This window comes from Petaurus breviceps, unplaced genomic scaffold, assembly GCF_028583685.1.
Source record: "Petaurus breviceps papuanus isolate PSGF00001 unplaced genomic scaffold, PetGlider_PUasm1.0 173, whole genome shotgun sequence".
NCBI classification, from domain to species: domain Eukaryota; kingdom Metazoa; phylum Chordata; class Mammalia; order Diprotodontia; family Petauridae; genus Petaurus; species Petaurus breviceps.
Window position 1 is genome coordinate 6,329,969 of NW_027185759.1, and position 24,935 is coordinate 6,354,903.

Here is a 24,935-nt window from a genome sequence, read left to right on the forward strand (position 1 = left end):
TCCCTTCTGACCATTCCTTCTGACCATCCCTTCTGACCATTCCTCCTGGCCATTCCTTCTGACCATCCCTTCTGACCATCCCTTCTGACCATGCCTTATGGCCATCCCTTCTGACCATCCGCTCTGGCCGTCCCTCCTGGCCATCCCTTCTGACCATCCCTTCTGACCATCCGCTCTGGCTGTCCCTTCTGACCATTCCTTCTGACCATCCCTTCTGACCATCCCTTCTGACCATCCCTCCTGGCCATCCCTTCTGACCATCCCTTCTGGCCATCCCTTCTGACCATCCCTTCTGACCATCCCTCCTGGCCATCCCTCCTGGCCATCCCTTCTGGCCATCCCTTCTGCCCTCCTCTTGCACACTGCGGATGGATGTAAGTTTTGGTGAAATCTGCAGAGGAAGTAAGTTGCCTATTATCCTCCTGCACCCCACACCAGTATCTTCCTCCAGCACCCACTCCTTTGATTTCTGGCTGCTCTGGGATAAACCATTTAGGAGGCAGTGACCTAAACAAGAAGGATCAGAGAGTGCAATCTGGTCATGGGCACCACCAACACTGCATTGGCCAGAAACCTCAGGAGCTGCTTCAAAGTTCCTCCAAAGCCAGGTCTTTTAAGCCTCTGCTTCCAGCTCTCTGGGAGTGAGGAGGTCACCTGGGTATATACTCCCTTATTGCTCCCAGGGCCCTGCTTTAACTTCTGATGGACATAATTCTCCAGTGTAGAAGGTCCATCTCTCTGAAGGTCCAGAAAGGGTGGGGACATTGATGACTGCTTGCTGGTTTCTCCCAATATGGCCTAAGCTTTCTGAAGCCAGGGGCTGTTCAGTGCACAGTAGGCACTTAAATGCTTGCTGGGTTGAGTAGCTTTGAATCCAAGAATCTAGTTCAAGACAGGAATTAAGCCTTTGAAGGTGAGGGCCTCTGTCCCTTTGTTCCACATCAGTACCCAAGAACTCAAGGTAAACTGATTTCTTGCCTAAGGGGTGGGGAATGAAAGCTTAACTGGCTCAGCTGGACCCTGCTCAGCACCCACACGCATCCGTAGGACTCGGGGTTTGAAGGGACCTTAGAGATGGCATCACCAGGTCATCGAATTCCAGATTTAGAACTGCAAGTGCCTTCGGGAGCCATCGTGGCAAAGTCCCTGATTATGCAAACGTGGAAACTGAGGCCCAGAGAATGAAGGGACCATGTGTAGTCACACAAAACAGAACAGGAAGATCAGGAGTCCCAGCCAGCTATCCCACGGCGAGATCAGGCAGTTTCCTGACCTCTCCGCTCACGGTGGGCTCCCCAAATCCTCCTCCCTTTCCTTCCTCCTCCACTGGCCCTTGGAATCTCGCTTTGTGGACCTCGAGGCGATTGCAGAGCAGAGATGAGAGCTGGGGCTCCTTCACTGACTGGCACGGGATTGAATCTTTTCCTGGCACTGGACAGGCGCCTCCCACGTTAGACCCTGGGCTGGGTTTTGCTTTCTCCTTACCGGCTTTAGTGTCGTTAGAGGTCTGGCTAACCCCGGGATCCCTCCCCACCCCCAACTCCAAGAAAAGCAGGGAGCGGGGCAAGGGGGCTAGGCTCCAGCGCGCTTGGCTAGCTCCTTCCACAGTCCCATTTCTGATAACCTTTAAAGAAGAAAAGTTGGGAGGAATGGGCGGGGGCGCCAGGGGCCGGGAATTTTTCCCCTGTTGCAAGCAGAGCATACTTGTGGGGATGCGTGTCCGCTTCAGCGAAGGCAGGTGACTCTCGCTCTCCCTCTCCCTCTCCCTCTTTCCCTCTCAATCTCACTCTTTCTCCCTCCCAGAGGGGAGAGGTCAGAGCTGTGAGTTCGCCTGAAACCGCCAGGCGGCCGGGCTCCGAGGCGGGCCCCATTTAAATTGCAGAGCGCGCGGGGGAGGTGTTTCAGAGCAGGTGCCACGGCGCGCGCGGCGGCAGCAGCAGCAGCAGCAGCCCACTGCCCAGGCAGCCTTCCGGACCAGGGGCGCCCCCCAAAGCCCTTCTCCGCATCGATCGCCGCCGAGCGAGCCCAGCGAAGCCCCGGAGCGCTCCCCGTCCGCCCGCGGCCGCGGGGCACGAGGCCAGAGCCCGGGAGCCAGTTAGGCAGGGAGGGGGCGCCGGAGGCCGGCCGGCCGCCAGCATGGCCAACGCGGGACTGCAGTTGCTGGGCTTCATCCTGGCCTTCCTGGGCTGGATCGGAACCATAGTGAGCACCGCCATGCCCCAGTGGAAGATCTCCTCGTACGCGGGGGACAACATCGTGACGGCCCAGGCCATCTATGAGGGCCTCTGGATGTCGTGCGTGTCCCAGAGCACGGGCCAGATCCAGTGCAAGGTGTTCGACTCGCTGCTGAACCTTAGCAGTAAGTGCGGGCCGGACTGCGTGCGCGGGGAGGATCAGGGAGGCGCGCGGGGCAGTTGGGGCTCCCTCTGTCCCGGCGGCCTCCAGCAGGCCGCCGCCGCGGGCGCGGCAGCCTTTGTTGCTGCTGGTGGGGGAAGGAGAGGAGAAGGGTCAAGTTTCAGGCCAGGTGGGAGAGAAGTGGACGGGGCGGGGGGAGGCAATGTTTCCGTTCCCAAGGTCTGCTCTGCCCGCCTGCCTTCTAAGCGCCAGCTGGAATGTATAGTAGTAGGCCCCTTTTGTTTGTTTAGTTTTGCTCAACTCTGTGAGCCTCAGTTTCCCCATCTGCCAAAGGAGGGGATTGCCCTGCAGTGGGAGCTCCAAACCCTTGCAGCCCCCGATCCCCACACAGATTTTTGTCTATGACTGGTAACCTCTGGAAAGGTTGGAGATTTCCACTTTGAATAAGCCTTGGTCTTTTCTTCTGGTGACTTTGGACTGGGGGGCAGCGTTTTCCCTAGCTGTGACTGCAGGGATCTCTTCTTTGCTAAGTTGAAGGGATGGGTACGATCCTAGCAAGATGTTTCAGTGGAATTGTGGTTAACCCAGGGTTAGCACAGGGTCTCCACCTGGAGGCCACAGATCCGGATGGAATGTGGGGGAAGGGGAGGGCTGGCCAAAGAACTTCCCACCCGAGTTTGAGGGAGCTCCTTTGCAATCGGAAACAAAAGGTCGACGGGTAGGGGACTTCCGTTCTTCCACCAATTCTGATGCGTTTCCCGAGTCCCCACCAAGCTCTCACCTTTTTTTCCAACGGGGTGTCTAGGAACTGGAGCCATCTCGTTTTCACAGTTAATGGTGGGGGGAGGGTCGTGGAGCCCCACCTGGAGCAAGTAAACAATTGTTTACTTGTTCCAGGGTCTCCTGCTGAAGGGGGTTTTGTTTGCTGGGTGAATTCTCCTCTTTCCTAGCAACAAGCAAAGAGGTAGATGGGGAGGGAGGGCGTTAAGGCACCTTTGGTCGGCGCCTTTATGTCGGTCCTAAAATTTTCATTGCCTTCAGTAGCTCTGAGTCACTGTCTGAGTATGCCCACCGAACCACCAGCCCCATTTTATGCACCTGAAGAAAGGGGACTTGGATACTTAACTGCATAAGCTGGCGGCTGGCCTGCCGACCCACTCTGTGCTGAGCACTGCCTCCACCAAGCTTCAGCACTTGGACTGACTTAAAGCTGCACATGAATTGTCAGCCTTTCCCCTAATGAAACCTCCCTCATTTTAATAGGATTGCTGTGTCCTTGCCCTTTGCCTACTGAGAGGAAGAGACTTTCCTGGTTTGGGTGAGATGGTAGCCCAGTTGGGGTCAGGGATTTCTGGGTTCTAATCCTCCTGCAGAAAATAATTAGAACTGTGATCCTGGGGAGGTCCTGTCACCCCCTGAAGCTGGAGGTTCCTCAGTGATAAATGGGAATAATAGAGCGTCTTCTTCCGGGGTTTATTCATGTGGGCACCTTCAAAGGGAACTGCTCCTTTATAAGAAAGGGGAAACAGGCCCAGAGAAGGGGAGGGGCCTGGCCCAGGTGGGCCCACAGCTAATGTGAGAAGTGGGATTTAAACTCAGGGTTCTTTACTTCAGTCAGCATGCTTTCCACTGAAATATCCAGCTTGAAATGATATGTGTGTATATGTATGTGTAGACATGTGGTATGTGTGAACACACACACCCACACAAACTCCATCTCACTTGCAAGTCAAGACCTTACCCTGCCGATGTCATCAGTCCTTTACCAGAACAAAGGACAAACTACATAAGAAACAACATGCATGTATACATTCATCTATATTGCTTTGCAAACTTTGCCAAGTATGTAAATGCCAGCTCTCCTGGAGCTCCTTAGAACACACACGAAGCCATTTAGCTAAGAAGCACATCCTCCAAAGTCACTGGGGCACAGCGATAGGGCCTTCCGGCCTCTTCTGCTTCCTCCTCCCAGGATGGGGTCTCCGTCCGATGGACACTCTGCTTTCCTTGTCTCCTTTGGCTCTTTCTTTTGATCCTGCCAAGTGTTTGTCAGCAGTCTAGGGCTTGGGTAATTATACTTTGGCCCTGACTGCCAGTGCAGAACCTGGCATTTATATTCCCACAGATATGTGAGAACTGGCCCTTTTGGTTTCTGAGACTGAAGAGGAGGGCAATGAGTGTCTGCCTATTCAAACGCCATCAGTCAGGTGTTTTCTGATTCATCATCATAGCCTGTCTTTCTGGAGGCACCTGTTGCCTGTTTGACGTGTCTGTTTTCTTAAGGTTTTCTCTTAACAAGTAAGTTTTCGAAAGCAGGGGTAATTAGCCGTGTGCGTGTGTGTGTGTGTGTGTGTGTGTGTGTGTAATTGATCTCTTCTCAGAATGTTTTTAAATACTAAAATACAGAAGATTAAAATGAAACTGATTATATTTGCATCATTAATATACATTTACAGACTTTAGGTTAAAGATCCCTGATGTCAGTGGATTTCATTTAAGTTTTAACTGAACTGTGGTGTTAGATATTGGCCTTAGCTCCCCAAATGAGGCTGCCCCAGGGCATTGTTGACGGCAAGGTACAGCAGTGAAAACCTCAGAACCTGAACTCAGGGGCCTAGCCCTGGCTCTCCACCCTGGCCTGCCAGCTATGTAACCCTGGGCCAATTCTCATCACCCTCCCCAGTCCTACTTCCCCCATTTGGAGAAGGAGAAGGTTTGTTCTCCATGGAGCCTTCTGGCTGCTGAATTTTCAGATGGCTTGTGTCTTTCTGAATTCACTTTTGAGTTTCCACTTATGCTTCTTAATAGATGTCATAAAAGGGTGGAGAACTGTCGAGACCTAAGTGAGTTCAGCTTTTCCTCCCCTTCTTGGTTATCTGGTTTTGGTTGGCTGTTTTCTTCATCCCTGGGATAAGATTTTAGCTCTTCCCGAAGACTGGGCATAGCACGCAGGAGACTCTTCAAGTTGAGAGCTGATTCCAAGGGAAGAAAACCTCCTTTAACTCCCAGGGCCTTTGTTCCTTCCTCTCTCTGAGTCATCTGATGCCATAGATAAGACAGAGAAGCTTTGTCTCTAACTTCCTTTACCTGGGGTTGGAGATATAATCTACTGTCACACATAACCCTGTGTGCCCATGGTCAGTGAGGAATGTGGGTACAGGTTCCTAATATCTAGAATTAGTTGAGTTCCTGATGAAATGGGTCATGTGTAGGCTGATTCTTCCCCAAGATATGAGACCTCGAGGAAAGAGCCTTCCTGAAGTTCAGAAAGTCTTTGCCATCCTCCAGGATGGAGGGAGTCATCACCAACACCAAGGTTGGGAGTCAGTCCAGAGCAGGGGACATTTTCAGTACTCCCCACTAAGATTCCATGCTGGCACATCACCCATGTCAGTACCTTATTTTCTCTCTATTATGAGGGAGAAAGGAAATGAGTCAGGGGTCAAGTTGTCAGTGTGGGTTTTAGTGGGGCTGTTAAAACTCAAGATACTCTAAGCAGAAAATCTTTCTGGAAGAATTGGTGCTCGGAGACTCGCCTGTGACTGAGACTAACCCATTTGCTGCTTTTGGAGAAAGGCAGTTTTGCCTTTAAGCTTCAGATTTCACCTCTGACTGTTGCCCAGTAGACATTTTTTTTTCCATTGAAAAAGGTAAGTGGGTAGAAAAAAACGTATTTGACATGGAGCCTGGCACATAGTAGGTGCTTACTAAATATACTGATTGATTCTTCTAAGCCATGGAGCACCTTAATTCTTTGGGGGGGTGGAGGGGTGATGCAGGGTTCTTTTGCTAGATCAGTGCTCACTCAGTAGCACTCAAAACAATATTTCCCCAGTTAAGAAGGTCCAGGAACCATTCCCCTTTTCCCTTCATTTACTCAGCTGGTAAGCCTCTGACTTGGACTACTTAATAGAAAGCTTCCTCTTTGGATTTCACCTGCTCTTTGTGGATGCACATGAGTGGGTGTGCTTAGAGCACATTGGTGTGTGTGTGGGTGGTTTCCCAGAAGCTCCTTCTTACCATGACATCAGGCCTAACCATTGACCTACCCAACCTAAACCTAAGCTGCTTTGAAAGGTGGACTAGGAAAACCATGGTCTGACCAGTAGTTTTCCTAGTTCACCTTTCAAAGCAGCTTAGGGAAAAGGGATTCTTCTAGATTGTATTGTGAATTGTTGATTGAAGAGTGGGTGGAGGGTTCACATTTAAATGCTATGCTGTCATAGGATCAGGCATTCAGGCCTGGAAAGAATCCTAATATTTAATTAAGCCTGTCCGTACCCTGTGGAAACTGAAGCCCAGAGAGTTTAAGTAACCTGCCAAGATCCCACAGCTAGGAAACAGCAGGAACAGGAGTAGAACCCAGGTTCTTCTAACTCCAATGTGCCATAGCCGTCTTCAAGTCCCATCCAAGTCTTGGTTTTCAGACCAGAGCTGGACAAAGAGATCTGTTGTCACTAATTACCATGCTTGGAACCAAGACAAAGTAGCAAGGTTTGTGTGGCTTTTGAAGTGGAGAAAGGAAGAGGAAGCAGAGCTATTTGAGAAGCCGCTGCTTTATTTGGATCCAGATGGGAAGGGTGTAGGTGGAGAAAGAGGAAGAAGGGAGTGGCATGGCAAAATGGACTGAGTGCTGGCTTTGGTGTCAGAGGCACTGAGATTCACATCTCACCTGGATAAGTCACTTAACCTCTGAGCATCTCAAACAGCTCTAAGATGTATCACCTGAGTCCTAAACAGATTGATCCTTATGTGTTGGGGGAGGGATTTCCCATGCCAGGTGTTCCTTGGACAGATTCTTTTATACTCCTCTGAGTGGGCAGTGCACATGATTGTATAACATATAAGGGCACTAGTTTCAGTCATGGATCGTTAAGATCTGCCCCAATTGAAGGCAGTAACCTGGATCAGTGAAATCTCAGCTCTGTTGGTAGATTGTTTTTTGGACTGCCTGAGAAATGATTTGCCATCCCACTTCCTCCCTCCCCCATTTTAGGCACCCACTGACTTGGGAGAATTCCCCTCCCACGTGGACTTGGCCACTTCTACCAACAAGACCAAAATGTTCTTAGTCATTCTTGAGTCATGCCAACCATAGCTTCAGTAAGTCTCAGGAAACCATGATCATCTTCATGTAAGATCTGGGGTTGCATGAAGTCCCATTTGTAATGGGAGAATTGTTCTATGAGAGGAAGAAAGTACTGCTCTAATTTTGACTTGAACTTGGATGTTGTACAAAATCTTGTGCCATTGCACTGCATGTCCACATTGATCTCTGTCTTCTTGTGTCCTCGGAGTTCAGATTCTGGGTTTCGTCTTGGATGATTCTCTGCTCATCTTTCTGTACCTGGTGCATATTTCTTTAGTAGGAGTTTTTAACACTTGCCTGATTATTTTTTTCTTCTAGCAGCTAGGTCTTTTAAAACCTTTTCCTCTTTCTTTAAAACTAACCACCACCACGACAAATCTGTCTTCAGATTAAGGGTGCAAAGAACTCATTCTGTTTGTCTTCAACCTTGAGATCATTAGTTCAAATGAAGGCCAGATCAATGGTGCTCTGAATCTGATTTCCTCTGACATGTGTAGAGTGACCTGTGAGAAACACAGCTGAGCTTGGGCAGATGCCAGCCAGACTTCTCTTGGGCAACTGTCCCCAATGATCAGTAGATTGAGTCCTTTCCAAACACTTTTATCAAGAACTTAGGAATCCTTCCCTGCCTTTCTTCATCTCTGATAAAATTAGGCTTTCTGATAGGTCCTCAGTATATGCAGACAAAAATAAAATGGTCTCTGCCCTCAACAAGCTTCTGTTGAGTACATAGAGGATGATCAGTAAATACAGTACAATACAATTTTAAAAATGGAAGTTCATTCTCTGAGTTCTCTCTTAACTTTAAAGAACAATAAATGAGCATATGAGTTAGGGAGTCATGGTTTTTAATACTTGCTTTAAGCTCTTGGGTAAGCTGAACCAAGTCATTTCAATTCTCTGGTTTTCAGTTTTTTCATCTGTTAAATGGGGACAGGGGAGACTAGATTTAATCTAAGGTATTTTTTGGTTCTAAATCCTACAATTGTGGAATCTCAGAGTAGAAGGAGACTTTGATACTATCTCTTTTAACCCAGATTGGAAAAGAACCTGTCGTCTCTTAAGCATAGGCCAACTCAGCTTGGCTTAAATGCCTTCTACGTGGGAGAACTCAGTATCTCTCAAGTGACTCACTCCATTTTGAAATTGTTCTTATCATTGAAAAAGTGGTTCCCCTCCCCTCTTGTCTTCAAGACTACATTTTCCTCTTTCCTGAGCCAACACCCAACTCCTCATTGTTCCACTTTCTGCTCATGGAGGCCAAGACTGTAACTGGTCTTCCCTAAATAACCTTGCAAGTCGTTGAAGAAAACTTTCGCTGATTCTATCTCTCAACCCTTCCCCAAATCTTCCTGTATGCAAAGAGAACATTCCCAGGCCCTTTAGCCAAACTCTTTATGTACTGGCCTGGAGACTTTTGGCAATGCTGTTGTACTCTGTGCTGGTTCTCTCTCTTATCTATGACCTTCCTGAAAACTGGATGAAGACATGGAGGCCCACTGCTAAGTGACTGATCCTGTGACAGACTCCAGAACACTGTCCTAGAGTTAGAACAAGAATAATGACTTCTCCAGAAGGCTCGTTTGTGCTGCCCCACCCCACCCCCTGAAGTTCTGTCTAAATTTCCTTCTCTAGGGATGAACTCCGAAGAAGAGAATCCAAGCAATTTCCTCTATGCCCATCCTCTTGCTGTCTTTTTAACTTTTAAAGGGGTTTCATCTGTGGAATCCACTGGATAATTTAAGCCCATCATGAAGAAGGCTCAAAAAGCATTATATTTTCATATCTAGAATGAATTCTAAACTTAACATTTTTGATGGAATTATAAACCCTGGAACTAGTGAAGTCTCTGCTTTAATCTTGTCTTTTATGCCACCATGTTCTGATCCTAAAATAGGTTTGGGGTGGGGACATTATATCCTTTGTCCAGGACCACATATGGCCAGGGTTGAAGGGATTATTCCAGAGCCATGATTCTGGGCTTAAAAATTTTAAAGGTTGGGGTGGCTAGGCGGCACAGTGAATAGAGCACCAGCCCTGGAATCAGGAGGTCCTGAGTTCAAATATGGACTCAAACTCTTAACAATTACTAGCTGTGTGACCTTGGGCAAGTGACTTAACCCCAACTGCCTTGTCTTCCACCCTCCAAAAAGGAAAAAAAAAATTTAAATTTAAGATTAATCAGAAGTTTGTTGTTTCTTTTCTAAAGGAAAATTATAAAGACTGAGGTCCCTGACATAAAATTTTAGTCTCCCACTGGAAGGATCCACACATCCCAGGTTTAACTTACAGCCTACTTTACATGCAACTTTTCTTAAATAGCACTTTTTAAGGGTTTTCAGCTGATGATTTTAGTCTTAAAGTTTTCTGTTTTAACAAATGTCAGGGCCAGTGAATTAAAGTGTAGTGAATATCCTTGGGAAAGATTCACTCTGAGTAGACAGACCCCATATTACAGAGCAGGATAATATTTCCCTGTTCAGAGAATAGCAGGCCATTCATGAAAGTATACTTTCTTTCAAAGAGGAAACTCCACAATCTTTCTGACAATCCATTGAATAGAGGGCATGGGGGAAGTATTTGGAAGGTTCTCTTTACTGTTCAGAAAATATTGAAAACTGCTGCGAGGGAATTTGGCCTTTGTCCTCCGGAGAGTCTTAGGAATCTAGGGGACACCAACACTTCATTAAGGATCTTGGAGCTGAAACGACCTTGGCTGCCATTTGCCCAGAGGGTCCTTCAACATGAATTCCCTCATCCATATCCCTGAAGAGTGATCATCGTCCAACTTCTGCTCCAAAGTTTCCAATAGTGGGGAGCCCACAACATGCTATGGTAGAGTGCATCATTAGAGAGTTTTATATTGGGCAGACACGACCCTCTTTTTAGCTTCCACCCATGGCTCCTAGCTCTGTCCTGTAGGATCAAGCAAACACAAGTTGAATCCTTCTTCTAGGAGACAGTTCTTCAAATATTTGACTATAACTAGCACAGCGTGCCCTTCCCTTCCCTCTTTCCCTTATTTACTTAACATCTAAACAAGATGGCAGACTCAGTTTAGCATAACTAAGAAAAGATAGTGTGCTTGGAAATCGAAGGACCTGGGTTCACATTCTGGCTCTTGAAAGAAAGATATGTGTAAAATGTACTGCACACCTTAGATTACTGTGTGAATGTTAGTTTTTATTATTGCTGCCTATTCACTATGTGACTTGGCCAAAATCACCCAACTTCTCTGGCCCTCAGTTCGGTCACTTAGTCATTAAATGACAGGACTGGGGTATATGACCTCTAATTTCTCAGCTCTCTGCCTGTGAGCCTATTATTCCCTCTTCAGATTTTCTAGCGCACTTTGCCTGAATTTCTCCCTTTCTCCACCTCCACTGGATTAGTTGGTACACATGGCACTATGTACCACTCCTGCCATCTCAAGTCCAGGAGGGCAGGGGATATTTCAGGCATACTTGTGTCCCAAACATGGAACAGAATTCCCTGCACTTGGTGCTTAATAAATGTCCGCTTAGTTAATTTAATTGCATTGGGCTTGATCCCTCAAACTTTATTTATAAAAATTTTGAGAGACTGAGTTGGGGGAGAAGGTGAAGTCAAGTCAATAAACATTCATTGCTAATTACTTTGGATACGCCAAAAGGCAAAGACAGCCGGTTCTCAAGGTGCTCATATGGCAGGGGCACAACGCACCAACAAGTACGTGCAAACAGTGGTTCTGCGGTCTGTGGTCATGGCTAAAATTCATCGTCAACTTCATGAAGTTTCCAGCTTCGATCCATGGCAGGCAGGAAGTCTCTGAACAATCCCAGGTGGCCTTGCTGGCTTTGCCTAGGTGGCCTGTCTCTAAGAGCCTGACTCCCAATGCTGAATGGCCTGGATAGAACTGTGAGGGCTCTGACCTGCCTGTCTGGTCTACAAGTGCCCTGGAGGGGAGGGCCGCGATAATGCTCCTAGTCTATGTGCTGTGTTCACTTCAGGGGTGTGCAGCTAGTGAGACATGGAAAACCTGGAGAGGGTTCAGCACAGGGAAGCACTCATGATAATTAGTATTTTAATATAATAGAGAGACTCTTATAGCTTTTTAAGGTTTGCAAAGTGCTTTATACATCTCATCCTCACAGCAATCCTGTGATAAGAAATTATCCCCATTATACATATGAGAAAACTGAGGCAAATAAAGGTTAAGTAATTGTAATGGGAATGTAAATTTTTAAGATCTTCCCTGCCCCTAGGCTAAAGTGCACCTGGAGCCTGGAGTGGGAGGCTTGTTTTTTTTCAGTAGATACTTCTTGATTGCCCAGTGAGTCAATAAGGTTGTTACATTCTCTGTGCCAGGAGAAGGCTTTATAAGCCCTCATGTGTAGCTTTGTTTTGGGGCCTCACTTTGAGAAATATTCTGTGATTTGATCAGATGAAACTCTGGGCTAGCCATTGTCCAGGGCCCCCTGGCTTTGAAACCCAGATGTTGTTTGGTATGGATGTAATGGTTGGACAGTTTGGAAATCTGTCTACTTGATCTATTTCTGTGTTGATAATTCTGTCTGTATATTCTGAAGTTCAGGGTGTTGACCTCTTTCCCATGAACTAGGTAAGTGATACATATTTAACTGATTAAAGTAAGCTTGTTAAACCCATTTTGAGTTGCTTTCCTTTAACAAAGCAGATCTAACAACCCGTGTTGGCAGCAAACCCTGGGGATGCTGGGGTGCTTGGTGCTACAGTAATGTGGCCAGGGTCCCCTGGCTAGTAAGTGTTTGAGGACAGTTTTGGATTTGGGTCTTCATAACTCTAGGCTCAAAGCTGTATCATCAGCTGCTTTGCCAAGGAGGCAAGAATGGTGGTTTGGGGGCAAATGACGCTGGAGCTCAGGGATATTGGAAGGGTTTTTGGGTAGAGAATAGCTAACTTCTATACATACAGAGGGATAGATGCCAGGGGAAGTAAGAGTGACCAGGAGTGGGCCTGGAGTTCTGAAGGCTTTAGGGAAGCAAAATTCAGATGGCACTTCCCAACCCAACCAAGAGCTCTTTTAGTTTGGGACCAGATGGGAGGTTCTTTCATTTGAGCTGTGGGAAAAGAGAGCTGTCATTGATGACAGACGTGGCTAAAGGCCAGTGACTATTACATTGTTACTCTAAGGCTTGTCCCCCTGAAGTCCTAGAAATGATTCCAGAAGGCCAGTTGCAGCATGTCTTTCCTGAGAAGTTGATGCTGTTGTGTTTCTCTGTGGAAAAGGCCTGGGATTGAGAGTTGGCAGTCCTGGGTCTCTCCTGAGCTGTGTGGCCTTAGATTCATCTCCCTCCTCTAGACCTCAGATTTCTCACTTACAATGAGGCTGGTGCTGTTTACTCTCCAATTAACCAAGATTGCCTTAAACACTTACTATATGCTAGGGATAAAACACCATGCCAGCTAGCTTGCCCTGGTGTTGTCTGAGGGCAGATTTGAACTTAGTTCTTAATGACTATAGGCCGAGAGATCTATGCTCTGTTCTACCCAGCTACTCCCTACGGCAGGGCCTAGGTCTTGTTTTATCTTTGCATTCTAGCCTTGCCATGGTACTGGATGTTTAATAGAGCTTAACAAGTATTTGTTGGATTGAATTGTCTTTGAAATGCCTAATTCCCTATGAAATTTGTCTGGAAGCCACAGGATGGAATAGATTATTTCTAAGGTTCCTTCCATCTAAGAAAGCACCCCTTGGTTATGAAATATCAAGGGAGTAGGCCGTGGTAGGGGAAAAAGTGGTAATACTCTGTGGGAATGTGCTTCCTTCTAAGATGGGCCTCCAGTATTTCACCTGCAGCCAGTGGTTGCCAGCACAGGCACAAAAGACGACCTTCTAGAGTTTCCTTATGATGCCAGCGTCTTACATGAGGTCATGAAGAAATTTTAGGCCCAAGACTTAAAGTTTGACATTCACATGACCGAACTCTGGGGAAAAAAGTAACGTAATGTTGACTGTACTGTAATGTTCATTTTCCCCTACAACAACTTGGGTCACATAGTTCAAGAACCTCTCCATAACCTGAACAATAATTGTCTCTGCTCCAAGATTTCCTTTATAGGAAAGCGACTTAATTAGGAAAATTATTTCCATTTCTGTAATAAAAGTGGTTTTCCCATACTTTCAGGTTGACTGTGACCCCAGCTGATCTCCTAGGTAGGGCTTCAGCATTGTTAATGGAGAAGTAGAACTCAACACTTCTATGGCCCTAGGGCTGGCTAGAGTACTAGAGCAAGGTGGGTCAGTCTTCTCTGTCAAGAAAACGGACAAGAGCAGAGGTGGGAACCTGTCGCCCCGAGGTCCTATAGGGCCTGTATGTAGTCCTGTGGGTCCTCAAGTGTCACCCCTTGATTGAATCCAAACTTTATTGAGGCAGCTAGGTAGGGGAGTGAATAGGGTACAGGCCCTGGAGTCAGGAGGACCTGAGTTCAAATCGGGCCTCAGACACAACACACACACACAAAACTAGTTGCATGACCTTCGGCAAGTCACTTAACACCAACTGCCCTACCTTTCCCCCCCCAAAAAAGCAAAAAAATAGGGAATTTGTTCTGTGAAGTTTGGATTCGGTCAAAAGGCCACACTTGAGGACCTAGAGAGCCAAATGTGGCCTCAAGGCCACAGTTCCCCACCCCAGGACAAGAGCGCCATGAGATGACAGGGCATGGATGGTTTGGGAGCTGTACCACTGAGTGAATTCCATATATCCAGGAGATCACTGATGAAATGAAAGATAGACAGAGCTAAAATTTTATGTGAAATTTACTTTAATTGACAGAAGAAAAAAGTCTCAGGGCAAAAATGTACCCCGGATCAAACTAAGGAACCACAAAGAGCCTTGGCCTGCATTCCATAAAGCAGATTTCTGGAAGTTCCTCAGGATCCATTGAAGTTTTCCACACAGGCCTTCCCTAATGAGGTGGGCTGTAAAGCCATTTCTTGAAAAAGAAAACAGAAAAAAGTAGGGGGGAGAGGGAGCATAATCCCTTAATGCATATTTTTTCCTAAAGGATCAATTTAGAAGATTTTAAAATTTCCATTCTGAAAAGGTCTATAGTTTTCATTTTGAGTGGATTTTTAACTTCTATCCTCTTTTATTAAGTCAGCAGTAGATTTTTAAAGAACTGTTTGTGAAAAGGTCCCTCACTCCTTTCTTGATTCACCAGCCACAAAGACAGTGTGCAGGCCCAAATGCCCGTGTTCTCTTTCTCTTTTTTCTAAGCTCTCTGACTTAAGTAGCAGGCTAAAGAAATGCAGCCCGGAGGTGCCCTTCTGAGATGCTTCTAGTTATGGAGCTACGTCATCAGGCTGGTGGAGAGACATGGAAATCAATCTGTACACTGTGAGGAGGCAGGACGTGTGGCCCTGTTGAAATAAGTAGGTCTTCACTGACCCAGGTGGAGAATGATAGTCCTTGCCTGACAGGACTGTAGCAACACTGAGATGCTTATGTCAACTGCCTGCTTTCTGTCATATACAGATGTTGAATTGGAAAAAAAATATCAGAATCCACCTATGGCCACAAAGATGTGCAGCTGGAAGCTGGACTTTCCCTGGTGATGATGCCAGTCTTTCTTTTGATTTAGCGTAAAAGTGATTCGGGCCAGGGACCTTGGACTAAGATACAGAGGCCAGTTCACATTCCCAGACGTGAAGGTGGCTTCCCACGCTACCTCCTAAGTGAGAAGACTGGGGCTTTCCTGTCCTTCCTTCGGTCTGGAGATTCTGACATGGCTGGATTCCACAGATGCCTGTCCCTGAAGATGACAGCAGGACATATAAACCCGCCAAGCCCATGCCACATAAGCAGCGTGTCTGCCTTCCCCCGCTCCTGCCCAGAAGTGTCACTGCAACTTGTATGTCGAGTTTCCTGTCGGGTCAACACACATAATTAGATGGGTTTTAAAGGTATTTCACAAGGCAGGGCAGGAAAGTACCCTTGGCCTTGCTGAAAACTAGTTACTGTTGGATGTGTAGCATCAAAGCATCACCTATAATAGAGAGAGACAGAGACAGAGAGAGAACAGAGAGAGACAGAGAAAGAGAGACAGGGAGAAATATAGAGAGAGTATGTGTGTGTGTGTGTGTGTGTGTGTGTGTGTGTGTGTGTGTGTACATGTGCTTTCAATAGAGAGAGGAATGGAAGGGAGATAAAACAAACACTTATTAATGGGGGGAAAGAACTTTTTTTTTTTTAAGAAAAGAATGTGAGCATTACACAGTTGTAGTTTGGAGTTCTTGGCTTAGCATATTCAGCTGAGTTGGGTGGGGGGAGTGGCAAGGGAGGTTGGGAAAAGGAAGCAATATTGGAGTTGTGGTTAAAGGTCAGATCAGTCTTAGATGTGGTCATTGAAGGGGTTGAGGACAGTCGTCTGTGGAGGACCATGAGTATAGGTGTGCAGATTTCGTGCCCCCCACAGTGTAGCAGCCTAGGTCAGTCCCAGCTGCCCCTACCCTAGGTCTAATTCTGTTCGTTACAATCGGAATCAAAAATTCCCAAGGTACAAAATCCTTTATTTTGTCCTTGTACAAATACTCCAATGGTTCTGTGATCTCATCCTTGTGGGTCTTAACCATCTCACTCATAACAAATGTAATTCGGACTTTGAGCTGGAAGCGGCCATGCAGGAATGTTTAGACCATCACTTCTGCTTCCAGACAAGTCTGGTTGTGATAACCCAACTGCCCAGATGAGGAACTAGGGGCTGTAGCTGTGAGTGGTCCAAGTGAGTCCGACTCACCCTCCCTCTGTACTTACGGAAGCTTTTCCTTTAACTTTTCATGACGGATCAGTTGGTCGGCCTTTTTGCAAAGTCTGAGGCAGGGAAGCTCCTTCTTGGCCTTTAGACAAGGATGGAGCTCTTGCCTCTTCTTCAGCAGGGGCAGCTTTTGCCAGTCAGTGATTTAGCCCCTGCCCAAGCCTCCCTGATTGTGTGGTCTCTTCAACTCTAATGATGCCAATTAGCCAGACTCCACAAGGTTGGCAGCACTTGGTATCACTCATCATGCATGACAGGCATCACTTAGCAACCTGATCAAACATCATTCCTGGATCGGAAGCAGGGGCACTGGAAGGGTTTGCAGTCCTGGGCCACTTCCCACTGGGAATTATATGCAGGGCATGGCTTTGGTCTCTGGCTTTTCCTCTTACAGTAACAGTTAAGATGGATGTTCCAAGTCTGTGTTTACAAAACAAAATACTCTCCATTTTAGAATAAAAATAACAATGGGCTTTCTGTTATGTCTCATGTGATCCACACAGCAGCTTTGTAAGGTTGGTGTCATTATTCCCAGCTTATAGAAGAAGCACCTGAGTCTTGGAGAAGCTGATTGACTTGCCTAACATCCCACAGCTGCTATCAGAGGCAGGGTTGGAAGTTGGGTGTTCCCAGCTCCAAGGCTGGCCTTCCTCCCATTGCACCAGATTGCCCAAAGCTAGCCTCGAGAGCTCACCTCCACCCCCTCCTCACTCAGTCCAAGCTGAAAGCCTCAAAGCACTCTTGAGTGCCAGCCCTTCTGGTTAATCATGTCCTTTTGAGAACTCTGTGTTTCTCATGAGCCTATTGCCAAGGATGATTAATGGGCAGCAAACAGTTGCCCAACACAAAGTGAAATTATGGGTTCTAATCCTGACAGTGATTTCTTGTTAATTGTGACTATCTTCTTCTGATTCCTGAGCTCAGGGCAGCTTGGGGGAGCCATTAAGGAGGGATTACCATGTTTCCCCGATAATAAGACACTGTCTTATTAATTTTTTGGACAGAAAACCACCAGAGGGCTTATTTTCAGGGGAGGGCTTATTTTAATGAACATTGACAGCAATTTTAATAAACAGGTAAATGTGAACAAAAAAATATACCTTTATTCAATAAGCAAATCACTGGGGAAGAACAGGATGACGTGCTCACTGCTGCAGCTCTGATTGGATGCAGCTCGGAGCGCGGCATGCGTTTCACGGGGGGAACGGTGCATACAGAGGGTACCGTAATGTAGCGTGTAGCGCAGGGGATCACCTTCACTACAGTAGCAATCTCAATAGGGCTTATTTTCGGGGGAGGGCTTATTTTAGAGGAATCTTACACAGTAAGGGGAGGGCTTATTTTCGGGATAGGTCTTATTATCGGGGAAACACGGTAGCTGGCCCTTAGCCAGCACTGTTAGACTTTCTGTTACTTTTCAGGTGGATTCCTGCCCGCCCCCCCCCCCCCATCAGCTGGTTTCCAACACTGAAGGCTTTGTCTTTGCTCTTTGCAGGTACCCTTCAGGCTACCCGAGCCTTGATGGTCATCGGAATCATCGTGGGCCTGATCGCCATCTTTGTGGCAACTGTGGGCATGAAATGCATGAAGTGCATGGAAGATGATGAGGTCCAGAAGATGCGCATGGCTGTGTTTGGGGGTGTGATCTTCCTTGTGGCAGGTAAGGATGTGCCTTCCTACACTCTGCACGCCAGGTGATCTGCAAATCGTTGTGCTTGGCCTTCCGTCTCCCCCTTCCAGGGCTTTTCCCAGGCTATTTACCATGCCTAGAATGCACTTCCCCCACACCCAACCTCCCCTTCTTTAAATCCTTGGCTTCCTTCAAAGCTTTGTAAGTTCCCATGGCCAAGTGGCAGAGTGGATAGAGTGATGGACTTGGGGACAAGAAGACCCAAGTTTGAATCCTCCCTTAGACTTGACAACTGTGTGATCGCCAGTCAATCACACAAGTTCTGTGTCTCAGTTTCCTTATCTGTAAAACAGGGACAGCTAGGTGACATAGTGAATAGAGTGCTGGACCTGGAGTCAGAAAAACTCATCTTCATGAGTTCAAATCTGGGTTCAAACTAGCTGTTGTGACCCTGAGCAAGTCTCTTAACCCTGTTTGCCTCAGTTTCCTCATCTGTAAAATGAGCTGGAGAAGGCAAATGCAAAACTATTCCAGTGTCTTTGCCTAGAGAACCAAATGGGGTCACAGCGAGTCAGACAGGACTGAAATAACTGAAGAACAACAGAACTCACAGATGATGGCAGCACTCGCCTCTCAGAATTATTCCGAGGATAATGCGCTAATATTTGTAAAGAGCGTCACAAGCCTTAGAACACCAGCTTCGTCAGGAAGGGCCGACCCACCAGGGCACTCCTATCCCGCTCGATCGGTACTCAGCAGGAATTCGTCTGCTCTGAGCCCCTAAACACGCTGCATCTCATTAGGAAGCTGATAGCGTGGAGAATACAGGGGGCATTTCTAAGATGGTAAAATTTGGTAGCACAGAGTGTAAGTATTATAAGTAAGAGAGAGTGGTGTGTTTGGCCCTCAAGGCAAATGAGTGAGACAATTTCTTTGCCATCTTCCCCATTAGGAAACTGAGAATTTAAGTGATTGACTTATGGTCAAACATCTAATGAAGGGCAGTGGTGGTCAGATCAAGTGTTTTAAGGATGGGAGAGACACAGGCATGTTCATAGGCAGCAGGGAAGGAATCAACAGGTAAGGAGAGATTGAAGATTAGAGAGAGTAGGGATGATACGGGGGGGAGGGAGAATCTGCTAAAGAAAGTGGGCTGGAATGGGAGCACTTGTACATGGAGAAGGGTTTGTTGTGACAAGGAGAAAGGCCACCTGTTCATGAGACAGAGGTAGAGGAGGAGATGGGGGAGGCATCTGAGGGACTCGAGGCCAGGAGGAGGGTGGAAAGAGCCCTCTCAGGACTGGCCTCTGGCTCCCAGTCCATTTCAGCTACTCTTTACCACTTCCACTTCTCCCACATTTCCCTTTTACCGCCAGGTTTAACAGAAACTTGGCTCTTTCTTTCCATGATCTCCACTGGCCTCTTCATCACCAAAGCCAGGGAATGGTACACTTTGCACTCTCTCCTTGCTTCCTCCCCTTTTAATCTCTGAGCTTCAAAATTCCCATATACTTCTTGGCATCTTCCAAGATTTTTAACATTTCCTGTCTCCTTTTCTGATTCATTTTCTTCCCCGTTCTTTAGTGTGGTTTGACTCTCGAGTTTGCTCTTTGGCCTAATTCTCCCTTCTTTCTCCACACTCTCTTCCCTATTAACCTCATTCTCTCCCATGACTGACAAACATTGGCTAGATGGTGACTGGACTTGGGATGTTGAAAGTTCCCATTAAGGAGATTCCTTATACCCATGCAGATCAACAATATGAAGTCTTAGAAAATTGAGGCCACCAAGGGGTTAAGTGACTTGCCCAGGGTCCTGAAGACAGTGTGACCCAGATAGGAATTGAATCCAGGAATTCTTGTCTTTTAGGACAACTCTTCCCAAAGTGTTCCAAAGTTCCCTCTGCCTGATGGTTCCCAAATCTTCTAACCCTGGAGCATCTTCCAAACTGAAGATCCAAATCTCCACCTCCTCATAGATATTGTGTCAATGAAAGGACCATTATCTTGCCCTCAGCCGACCCAGAAATGAGTATCTTATCCTTGCCCTCCACCCGCTCCTCCTTCTGATGACCGTTTTCTTTTCCCCACTTCACTGGACGTCTCCTGCTTTTGGGACGACTCTTTTCTCCCCTTTGTTCGTGACCAAGTTGTAGGTCCTTTCCCAGGCTCCTCACTTACTGTCCTAAACATCTCTGGCTCTCTCCTTCTTCCTTCCCATCCTTCCATCACAGCAGGACCTTCTCAGTGCTCTTCTGGCCTCTGGCCTCTCACTTTCTATCCATCATCCTTCATACCATTGGCTGATGAATCGCTCTAATGTATAGAGCTTGTTAAGTCACAGCTCAGCTCAACAATATTCAGTGGCTTCTTGCTGCCTAATAGATAAAATTCAGACCTCTCTTCCCCATCGTTCTTGGGCCTCCACCATGGGGATCCACCCTACTTTTTCTGGTCTTTTCTCATACTACTCCCATCCAGTGAAACTGGACTGCTTTCTGTCCCTCCCATTCATTCATGCACAGGACCTACCTCATGTTCTCATGGCATTCATCCCTTGACTTAAACTGTTCTGTGTGCTTGGAATGCATTCTCCCTCTGTTCACTCATTAAATTCCCATTCATCCTTTAAAGATTCCCAGTCCTGAATGATCCCCTTCCTGCAGCACCAGTAATGGCCTCACTTCTCCCTCAGACATTTGTAGACAAATAAAGCATTTACTATGGGCTAACTGTGTATAAGGTGCTGTTCTAAGTCCTGAGGATGCAAATACAATCAGCGAGGTGATCCCTGTGCTCAAGGAGCTTCCATTCTGATGGAGAAAGAGATGGACAAAGGGGAGACGGGGAGAAGTGTGCCCTGGCCGATAAGGTTCTGTGCTGGTGGAGATCCACTGAAGGTCTGAGTACGGTTGAGATAAGATGAACACTCATCTCAAAGCCCTCAGAGTCCATGTTTCAGATGGGAGTGAGATGGGGATAATGTCTGTAGGGGAGGCATCATGACTTGGGTCTGGTGGCCAGGAAGTGAGGTCAATGTATGATTCTAGGGGAAATAAGGTAAACACAAACCATTTGGAACCAGACTGTTTCCAGGGATAGAGTCTAACATTAATACTTCTCAAATACATTTGGCAGGTTATAATCTTGGCTATAGGTATTTCATTCTTATCCCCTTACTGTACGGTAAAGTTCATCTACTCAGGGCCATGTTTCATCTAAAGTTTCATCTCCTCTGGGGCCTACCAGTATATGTGACATTCAGTTAGGACTAAATAAAAAATGATCCAAAAGAAAGAAAGGTGTTCACCCTTTCAATGAAGACTATAAAGAAAAGACACTTATTTGCCTGAATTTTAAAAACAATCGAGAATGACCTATTTAAATATGGAGGTTTTTTGTTGTTTATTTCATCTAATTCAACTTTACAAGCTGGGATATAAGCATGCCTTACTTTTCGGTCTAGTGCAGGTCATGAACCCTGTTTTCAAAGGGTCCCCCTGTAGTGTGTTAGACAACATCACTGATATGAATTTACAACCAGGTAATGTGGGAAGACTTTAGCACTTTGGTTGATTTTATCATTAACTCCTTAAGTAGCCTTGACCAGGTAACTTCACATCCATACCTCCATTTTACTCGGATCCAATGACATTACCAAGAGAATGAAGGGTTTGGACTTTGGGAAGTGAGCTGGGATTTAGGTTTGTCCTCAGAGTTCTGTCCTTATTAACCTTTTTTGCCTTGTGAATTCCCACAGGCCTGGCTGTCTTGGTTGCCACAGCATGGTATGGAAATAGAGTTGCTCGAGAGTTCTATGACCCCATGACCCCAGTCAATTCTAGGTAAAGCCATTCATTTTTTCATCAAGGTTATAGTTTTCTAATGTTTTTCTTTCTGTATATTCTGTGGACACCAGCTAATGCTGGTGGGTGGGCCTCCTCACAGTTTCAACTAAAAGCTTGTAGATGAATTCTTCAGACTTGCTGGCTGACTCTTTGTAATTTGACCTGTGATCAAATGTTAAGAGAAACACATGAAAAGCTTTCTAAGTGGAGAAAATAGGCTGTATGAAAGCCTGATCCCTTCCCCAGTCAAGGTTCCAAAGGTTATGATTTCTATCTGTCTCACTCTGATGTTGGAGACTATTAATAAAGACAGACAGTCACAATGGCATCCCAGCACCTTCAGCTTTGAAGTGCATTGTTTGATGTACTTTTACAACATCTTGGCTGTTAATTATTACTAGCATACCATGGGAGATAAACGTTAAATAGCAATTACCTGAAGTGGCTGATAGAGCTTTATTCCCAGTCTGACACAGAGAAGAAATACTTAACTCCAAACAGTTCAACTTGGGTCTAGACTGGAATGGAGAAAGAGGCAGAATCCAAAAAGAATTCAACAGGCCAAAACATTGGGCTAATTTCCATTAAGATCCCTTAGGGATCGATGTAAAGTCTTTCCCTTGGGATCAAAAGTTCAACTTTCACTTGAAAGAGACATGTTTAGTCAATGATTTGTCTGAAAAAAACGGTATGGTGATTTCAGAGGACTGCAAACTGCTTGTGAACAGTAGGGTTATACTGCCAGACTTAAAAGCTCCTGCAGCCTTGGGCTTTCTTTAGGGGCCTTAGGCAAAAAAGGAAGTGATGGCCCTCTCTGCACTTTACCCTTCTCTGACCTCATCTCAAGAATGCTACTATTCAAAGGACTTCCAAATAAAGGAGGGATATACCTGCTTCTGCTTCTTCCCAGAAAGCAGAGCCACAAACCATGAGGAGAGGTTGCCAAAAAGCAAATTCAGGCTCGGTATCAGGACAGACTTCCTAATGATTAAAGACATATGCAAGTGAGAGAGGAGAGGAGTCACTGGCTCCCCTGTTCCTGGAGTATGTCTGACAGGCTGGCCAGGCTGGAAGACTGGGGGGCCTTTCCTCAGGTGTAGGTGCGATAAGCTGAACATCACCTCCAGCTCTCAGTCCTGTGCTTCTGTGGGGGAATCTCTCAGCTCAGTGGCTAAGTATAGTCTCGTGAGTTTTAAAACTGTGATCTCAGCATAAGCTTGACTCTCAAAGGTTCACATGGCCAGGGAGGCTGAGTCATGGGTGTGGAAGACTCAGGTAGAGCCTAGAATTCTTTCTCTGACTGTTTGGCCAATGGTTGAGGCCACCCCTCTTCTATCTCCTCACCTATAAACAGTTAAGGCTACATTTAGCACGATGCATGGCACATTAATGTTTGTAAGTGCCTTGAGATACATGGATGAAAGTTAGAAGATGATGCAAATCAGGGAGAAAAAGCACATTTATATGGTTATAAGGGAGACCAAAGAGCAGGAAGAGACCAGCGTGGTCACCTAGTCCAACCCTACCCACTTTATAGATGAGGAAGCTAAGCTCCAGAATGAGGAAAAGCATTGTCCAGTGGCCCAGAGGAAGTTAATAGTGCGCCTGGGATCCCAGCCCAGGGCCTCTGCCTCCCAAATCCCACCCGCCACTACATCCGTTAGGATGGAATTCGTCCCATCAACCTTATAGAACACGCAGGGCCAGCAGCTCCTGAGAAGGAGCATTCCCAGATATAGGCCAAACATGACACTTCAGAAGCCTGTGTCCATGATCATTTTACCTATATAGAATGGTTACTTTTATTTTTTTAGAAAACTTCATGGACAAGTTAAAATGAACTATTCTAGGAGTAAGGAAATGCTAGTCCCATTATTCTCTGCCCTGCTCAGAACACAGCTGGTGTATAGTTATGAGGGCGGAAGTCTAGGAAAGACACTAATAAACAGGAGAGTCTCCATATGGAGAAACCTGGATAATGAAGGCGAGGGCCTTTTGTGTCTGTTGGATGAGAATCTATTGAAGGAACTAGGGATGGTTAGCATAGAGGAAGTGAGGAGCAGGAGAGAACACAGTGCCTGCCTTCATGTGTTGGAAGGGTGGTCATGTAGAAGAGACTTTACCCTTGCCCTTCTTGGCTCAAAAGGACAGAACCCAGAGTTATGGGGTAAAATTGAGAAGAGGCAAGTCTTGATTTGATGTTAGGAAAAACTTCTTGACCTTCCTGAGGTGGAAGAGGCTTCCTTGGGTGTTTCCTCATTGAATGCCTTCCAGTCAAACCTGGATAATCACCTGCCAGGTTGGCCTGGAGGGCCATTAAAGTCCCTTCTGAAACAGATTTCATTGTAACAAATTATAATAGTCTGCAGGATTCTCTTAAAAACCCAAGTGGGCTGGGAACAACTTATCCACTAACCACTTGCCCCCCAAAAAGCTTTGTCCCAGCCAGAAAGACAGTTTTGTAGAAAGCATTTAAAAGTTTGGGTCATTGCCCTGGGAAGGTTTACCAGAATGACTGAAGCTCAAAGTATTAGGTTTGCTGGCCCCAAACAACAATTACTTCCCTCCCTGCCCCTCCCCTCTACCCCCAGAGACAAGTTTAAGAATATAAGGTTGGGAAGGCAGAAGATGAGAATGTTTTACATGGACAGCTAGTTGCTATTGTCTCCATGGCTAATGACTTGTTTTTTTTTTTTTTCTCTCTCTTCCACCCTGATGCTTCCTATTAGGTATGAGTTTGGACAGGCACTCTTTATAGGCTGGGCCTCTGCTTCCCTGTGCCTGCTGGGAGGTGCCCTCCTTTGCTGCTCCTGTCCCAAGAAAACAACCTCTTACCCAACTCCTCGCCCATACCCGAAGACCGCACCCTCCAGTGGAAAGGACTATGTGTAACAGAAAGGGGACACAGCCACTTGGAAAAAAACCAAAAAAGGACTTAGATTTTGTTTTTTTCATTTTTTTAAATCATGAGGCACTCAGACCTTCTGACTATGATATTCTACATTTTTGTATTAAAATGTATTTTTTTTGTAATTTCCATATCTTCTTTCATACCCTGCCCCTAATAAGAAATCTTGCATTCTGATTCTCTATCCATGTAATCCTTAAAGCTTTGGTGTTTCTCTGTTGGCTACGGGGGGGGGGGGGGGGAAACCCAAAGGGAAAAATACTTCATTTTGTAAAAAAAAATCCATTAAAATGATAAAAACTAAAACTTTGTAGGTAACAGGCCCTAA

The 24,935-nt window shown here is 46.3% G+C and overlaps 1 protein-coding gene and 1 pseudogene across 1 annotated transcript; both read left to right on the forward strand.

Annotated features, from left to right (window-relative positions):
* LOC138157652 (NHP2-like protein 1 pseudogene) overlaps positions 1 to 24,935 on the forward strand; it is a 332,446-nt pseudogene that overhangs the window by 289,953 nt on the left and 17,558 nt on the right.
* CLDN1 (claudin 1) lies at positions 1,909 to 24,935 on the forward strand. The gene is made up of 4 exons (XM_069083304.1): positions 1,909 to 2,359; positions 17,718 to 17,882; positions 21,612 to 21,696; positions 24,429 to 24,935. The coding sequence occupies exons 1-4, from the start codon at positions 2,137 to 2,139 to the stop codon at positions 24,589 to 24,591; spliced, it is 636 nt and encodes a 211-aa protein (XP_068939405.1). The 5' UTR covers positions 1,909 to 2,136; the 3' UTR covers positions 24,592 to 24,935.